Below are 6,590 nucleotides of genomic sequence, written 5' to 3'. Positions count from 1 at the left end.
TGGAAAGATGCATGAGCCATGAGATGTCATCCAGGGTGATGTTTATCTCACCAATAGAAAAGTGGAAAGATGACATCATTGAATGCCATCTATCTGCAAATGCCGCATGCATGCCATGTTTTATGGTAGTGTACGCAACAACACATAAACTGGCAAGACCATAGCAGCGGATAAAATTCTTAAACAAATTAGCGTCAGGTTGTTCCAAATCTAATATCTTCCTTTTGTGGTTTATGTATTTTAAACATGGACGCTGCTAAAAAAATCACAATTAACCGCGATTAAATTAGTTTAAAATAGATGTAATGCAAAGGTAAATAAATATACCTCTCCTTCACATATATACCTAACAACATGATCTCCATAAAGATGAAGTAATGAGGTGTTAAATAAGCCTCCTAGATAACTATTTACAAGGGCATTAATAGTGGATTCCTCCCGGGCTTTAGGTGTTTCATCAGGTGGGGACATGTGGCCCCATGAAGTAGATGCCTGAAACACATGACCACGAGAAGTAGAATCAGATGGTTGTGAACCTTGACATTGTTAACCATCAAACGAGGTATCATTGTCTCGTAGCTCTGCCCTTGGCACTCTCACGTCGAACGTACGCGTGTTCAGACACACGACCAAGCCTAATTATCTCTAAGTTGTTTTCAGCCATTCCACCTGTAATAAAAATAGATAGTCACATAAAAAATTCAACCAAAATGCAGTCAAACATAAATCTGGAGATACATCTCCGAAAAAATTCAGACATAATCCAAAGATGCATCTCCGGATGAACTCGCAATTTTCAACAATGGCAGAAATCAAATTACTTCCCTAACCTCCAACCAAATGGCAATGCATGTCTGTATCAGCTATCTATTTTGAAGTTACTACTATCTAATGTAGTTGAAACAACCTATGTTACCTAAAATATCATTCAAAACATACAAAAAAGAATGAAACGAGAAACTTATCAAATTAGAGTTATGGTGAGAAGCTTGAATGGAGTGAGTAACTTTGCAACAAATGAAGTAGAATGAAGTGAGTGAACTTGATGAAACTTGCTCAAATAGTATTTGGAATTGGTTTGCAACAAAAGAGCACAAATGGAATTTTGAGTGACTTTTCATAAAACGAAGGAGGATAAGGGAAAGGTCTGAAGATATATATCCGTAAATTTCCCTAAATTTTGAATGAATGGTGTTTACGAAAATATATCTCCGAATTCACCCTTATGTGACACAGAGATACATCTTCGAATTAAATTTTGCCAGAAAAAATGGCTCATCTGTTTGGGTCGAAAGGTGTCTAAAAAAAGTACGTCCTCTCCGGACAATAGGGACGGTTTTAGCTTTTCACCGTGGTAGAGGAGAACCCCTCGGGGTAGAAAAAGTAAACCCTTCTCAATGTATCACATTAGAAATTGGATTGGACCTTCTCATAAAGGGTGTAGTAAAAATTGTGTTTTTAGAAAACAAAAGGTGGTCGGGACTAGAGGATTTCAACCGGAACAAAACGGCACAACCATCTTTGTCTCCGATCCCAAGGCCAACAGTAGAAAGGGGACAACCATCATAAACACTAACAACACGACTATGGTCATCCATCACCTGCAAATATGTTAGTAACAGACCTTCTTGCCTTGCCTATGAATTGTGAGAGGACGCCTCTAAACATTGCTAAATGTTAGTAGTAGGGGTTTCGCATGAACTATTCTACGGAGTTCTTTAAACAATCTTTAACTTGGATTGAATTGGATTTTGATTGTTGTAGTGCCCATGAAGCTCCGACACGCCATTCACATGATGTGTCGCGGTGTCAAACACAGATACGCGTACGACACGTATTTGACACATTTTTGAAGTGTCCAACGAAAAATATCAAATTGAATCACAATGGACACAAACACGGATACGACACTTTATTTTACTATAATATCATCACATTTGTTTCAATTTGAAATAAGGTGTCGTATTCGTGTCCGTTGTGATTCAATTTGATTTTTTTCGTTGGACACTTCAAAAACATGTCAGATATGTGTCGCACACATATCCGTGTCCGACACCGCGCCACGCCATGGTATTATTGTTCTCCAAAATTCCTCTCCGATCTCAAGGCCAACGACAAAAAAGGTTGCTCCGCTATATTTTTGGTGTACAAATTACTCATGATATTTGCAGGTGATGCGTGATCATAGTCGAGGTGCTAGTGCTAGTGATGGTTGTCCCCTTTCTGCTATTGGCCTGGGATCAGAGACGGAGATGGTTATGTCCTTTTGTGTTCCGGTTGAAATCCTCCCGTCCCAACCACAGTTTGGTTTAAATATTTAAAAGAGACGGTATTTTTTATATGTATTTTATATTTTAAAAAGTTTTAAAATATAATATAATGATTTTTTGATTTTTTTTAAACATGAAACATATTAAAATATAGACATAGTCTTCATATAGACATAGTCCTCCAATCGAAAACCCTCGCAAAACCATCTCCCATTCAAACCGTAAGAGTGTGGATTGTCCCATATAAGAAACATTGAAGGAAATTCATTTCCGCCACATAGGCTTCTTAACAATCTTTGACACAGTTATGAAAAAATAACAGAAAAGTGAGGTTAGATCCAACTTCGTTAATGTTTACAAACATGAAACACTAATTTAATAGATATCACTGAAAATTTGATAAATTAGCTATAACTAATGAAAAATGATACAACTGTCTTTAAATCATTGTTTAAGGAATCAAACGAGAAAACACCTGCATAGAGAATTATGTGTTTATGACTTTTACCAAGTATTTGGCTGATAATTGCAAAACAATTTTCTTTTATAGTTTTCTTGAGCACTTGTTAGCACCCATAAGTAATCATCACTTTGAATTAGACAAAGTATGACCAATTGACATAACCAACTCGCGAAACGGAATTACAGAAAATCTAGATATGGTATCAATAAGGCCAGTCTAACAGCTGAATCTAACTATCATATTATCAATCAGGTCAGTCTAACAGCTGAATCTAGCTAGCTATCATATTATTTTTAACAAATATTAAGTGTCAAAGCCCAAAATTAAAAGACTACAAAGAAGTAAGACGAGGAGTTGACACCTCCCCTTACATGTATATTCTAGTTTATAACGACAACAACAATAGTAGCTTGTATTTTTACATAGCCCAGCAAAGCAACAGTTTCTTCTGCATTACCTACACAAGGGGGAAAAAGGAATATTGCAACCACAGAAATTACTGAAAATTAAACAATACAGAACAGAGTGTCATACTCCAAGAAATAAAAATTGCGTATAACAATAATGAAGAGAACACCAACCTTTGGGAAGTGAATATGCTCATGTATGTAGGTAATTGGCAGCCATCATTAACTCCAGAGTTAATTCCGGTTCAATAGGAAACTCTCTGTCCTTTCCACTAGCAAAGACAACATAAACAGGTCATCACAACAATTTAAATAACACAGAAATAAAATTTAGGGATTCAAAGAGCTTAACTTCTTCTGCAAGAAAAAATAAAACTTCCCATTCCAATACCTAAAACAGACTTGCAATTAACACAAAAGAATCTAGATAAATTATAAAATGATGATGTGAATGTTTCCTGCCCCACCACCATGTGACGCAGAATAAAAATGCAGACTGGTGGGTAAGTGCCAACTAAAAATAGTAAGGTTGCTTTTTTATATAAAGGTCACTAAGTTGTAACCAAACAAAATGAAGGTCACTAAGTAATTTTCAATTTCAAACAATAAATAAACATCATTGGTCCTAAATATAGAAGGTAATAATTATTTCCTCACAGTATGAGAGATTATGTGAGGAAAATAGAATAGGAAGTTACCACTGATGTGGCAGATGGGGTAGTTGTGGGTGAGAATTCTGTTATTTGGAGTGAGGTGAGGATGAGAGAGGGTCTGTAAAAGTGTATTCTGAGGAGCCTTGCCCTATGGGTAGATTGGGATCTTAATCCCATCTGCATTTGCCTTTCATATTGTATAATATACACATATTTTTGTTTCTTGAGCTTATTCTCTTAATTTTTCTGCACTACTGTTTGAGGTTTCCAACCACATCTGGATTCACATTTAAACTGGAGTTGTTTTAAAGCTCAAAACAACCAAACACCCTCATACTACCGGGTAGACAAAAAACACGTGAGTGCGGCCAACGAAATGAGTATAAACTTGAAATTTTTCTCAAATTGCAATTCTATCATCTTCCACTAGATCTACCTTTTGTGATATATCCTCAGTCAAAAATAACAAAATATCTCACATTTGTTAATTATACCATTAAACCCAAGGTCAATGAGAGATCTATTAAGTACGTAAGCTACATTTAGGAACTGATAAAACATAAATATAGGAAGTAGGAATGCAAAATTTAGTCACTTAGAGTTGTATCAAACTTCCAAATTGCAGGTTTAAAATTGAATCTGAGCTTGAATTATAGAAAAATCCCAGACACTGATGCACATTAGACTATATCCCTTCAATCTAGAAACTAAATTTCACAAAAATTAATGATTAATAACCGAAATCGAAACACTTTACAAGCAAGTAAGCTATAAAAATTACCGTCTTGTTGTTAAAATCCAAATACTAAAACATCAATTTTAACCTTCTAGTTCACTTCCTAGAAACAATAGATAAGCAAACTAGAATCCCTTCAAACACATCCTACATTTGATACTCACACCAAGAAGAAAGAAATAAAACCTTCAAGGATCACAACAAGGATACTTACAAATCAGAAATAAATTGGTACGCGCAGATAATAAACATAAACATTTCAACAAATTATTTTAAATAACGTAAACTACACATAGAAACAATAAATCCAAAAGCACAGCAACAACAAAATCAATTCCAAAATGAAAATTAAAAGACCTTAAATCAAAATTGAAGATGATAAAAGGTCTTAAATCAAATACCTGGCGAATTCAAGATGCCAATAAAAATACTGGCAAATCTTCTCAAGAATAGTGGTACTGATCTCAGGAAAAGTCACTTCTCCGTGTTGGCTTTCAGCGAAACTCCCTATCAAAAACGAAATTGAAGCTTTAACAATCTTAATCCTACATAAACTAACGCTAATTTGGAAATTGAAACCCTAATCGCAGTAACCGAAAAAACTGCAAAAAGGTAAAGCGATCGAAGGAGAGAAAACCTGGAGAAGTAAGCATGTTGCGAATGGTCTGAGAAACCATGGCAGCTTCTTTGTCAACCACGAATTCGAAACCCTCGGAACTGATCAGTTTCACTGTTTCTTCTTTCTTCATCTTTTCCTTTTTCGTTTCGTTGATCCGTTCTGGTGACGGAAATCTCAAATCCCGATTAGAAACGGTTATTTCCGGGTTGTTGTTGGATTGAAAAAGGGCTTGGTCCCACTAACTAACCCGTTTATCGGTATGGATATGGACTGGCCCATTATCATGCTACGGGTTGTATAAGAACTATCAGATTTTTTTTTAAAACAGGAAATTATAAAATATGCTGGATTTATCAAAAAAATTACTGAAATTTTTAATTTATTTTTAAAAATTGGTAAAAATGCATATCATATTTTTCAATTGCACTATCAGATTTTTCTATTCATATCATATTTTTCAATTGCACTATCGGATTGTTCGTTCGCTCTTTTTGGTTAAATTTTGACAAGGGTATTTTTGTCATTATATAGGGGTATCAGGTCAAACTTGGGGGACGATAGAATAAAATCTCCAAATGCAACATTCTGAGATTTTGTCCATCCTTAAAAATAAGGGGGTTATTTTTTCCATTCCATAGGGTGAGGGTGAACACACTGGAAACATGAATTTTCTTTTGACATTTTCGAAGATGCATCTTTGGATGCATCTAAAATGCACACAACGTTTCATAAGCTAGTCATCCATCCCATATTTATCTAAAAATTGTCTGGAGATGCATCTATGAAATCATCCCGAAAATATTACGTAAATGTATCTCCAGATTAACCCCTGAAAGCACATTGTGCTTCGCAAGTGAATTGTCCATTCCATAATTGTAAAAAAATAGATTGGAGATGCATCTTTGTAAATTATTAGAGTTGATTCCCTATAGATGCATCTCCAGAATAACCTTAAGAATTTTTGCCTTGGCAGTATTGTACCAAATTGATATCTCTGATCCGGTGATGATTATACTAAGGATATATTAACACCATGCTAATTATACAAATGAAATTCAAGCATGTCTGGTATAAATTCAAATAATAATACAACAGTTACCTAAATGTTATCATGATGCATAACCCAAATGTTACAACGATACAACTACTACCAAAATCTCCAAATGCAACATTCTGAGATTTTGTCCACCCTTAAAAATAAGGGGGGGTATTTTTCCCATTCCATAGGGTGAGGGTGAACACATTGGAAACTCAAATTTTCCTTTTAAATTTTCAGAGATGCAACTCCGAATGCACCTAAAATGCACGCAACGCTTCATAAGCCAATCATCCACCTCATATTTGTCTAAAAATGGTCTGAAGATACATCTACGAAATCATGCCAAAAAAATTGCGGAGATGTATCTCCGAATTAACCTCTGAGGTGCTTCGCAAGTGAACTA

At 35.2% G+C, this 6,590-nt stretch overlaps 1 protein-coding gene across 2 annotated transcripts; it reads right to left on the bottom strand.

Moving 5' to 3' along the window:
* Nucleotides 1-2,950: 2,950 nt before the first annotated feature.
* Nucleotides 2,951-5,415, bottom strand: LOC127105153 (uncharacterized). 2 transcript variants are annotated; one of them, XM_051042312.1, is made up of 4 exons: nucleotides 5,167-5,415; nucleotides 4,931-5,036; nucleotides 3,315-3,412; nucleotides 2,951-3,232 (listed from the first exon to the last, which is right to left on the bottom strand). In XM_051042312.1, exons 1-3 carry the CDS (start codon nucleotides 5,276-5,278, stop codon nucleotides 3,334-3,336), a joined length of 297 nt encoding a protein of 98 aa, XP_050898269.1. In that variant the 5' UTR covers nucleotides 5,279-5,415; the 3' UTR covers nucleotides 2,951-3,232; nucleotides 3,315-3,333. The 2 variants fall into 2 exon arrangements, with proteins under 2 accessions (XP_050898269.1, XP_050898268.1); XM_051042311.1 differs by having other exon boundaries at nucleotides 2,951-3,190.
* Between the last annotated feature and the right edge of the window lie 1,175 nt (nucleotides 5,416-6,590).

The sequence above is a fragment of the Lathyrus oleraceus genome, chromosome 7 (genome assembly GCF_024323335.1).
Source record: "Lathyrus oleraceus cultivar Zhongwan6 chromosome 7, CAAS_Psat_ZW6_1.0, whole genome shotgun sequence".
NCBI lineage: Eukaryota > Viridiplantae > Streptophyta > Magnoliopsida > Fabales > Fabaceae > Lathyrus > Lathyrus oleraceus.
Note: the sequence above shows the minus strand (reverse complement) of the source record. Positions and strands in the feature narration are given on the sequence as shown.

Bases quoted from the DNA above. Each gene is read 5' to 3' on its own strand.
- LOC127105153 (XM_051042312.1), bottom strand. From the start codon at position 5,278: ATGAAGAAAGAAGAAACAGTGAAACTGATCAGTTCCGAGGGTTTCGAA. The intron at 5,037-5,166 runs GTTTTCTCTCCT...CGTTTTTGATAG, and splicing joins CAACATGCTTACTTCTCCAG to GGAGTTTCGCTGAAAGCCAA. The intron at 3,413-4,930 runs GTATTTGATTTA...TGTCTTTGCTAG, and splicing joins TGGCATCTTGAATTCGCCAG to TGGAAAGGACAGAGAGTTTC.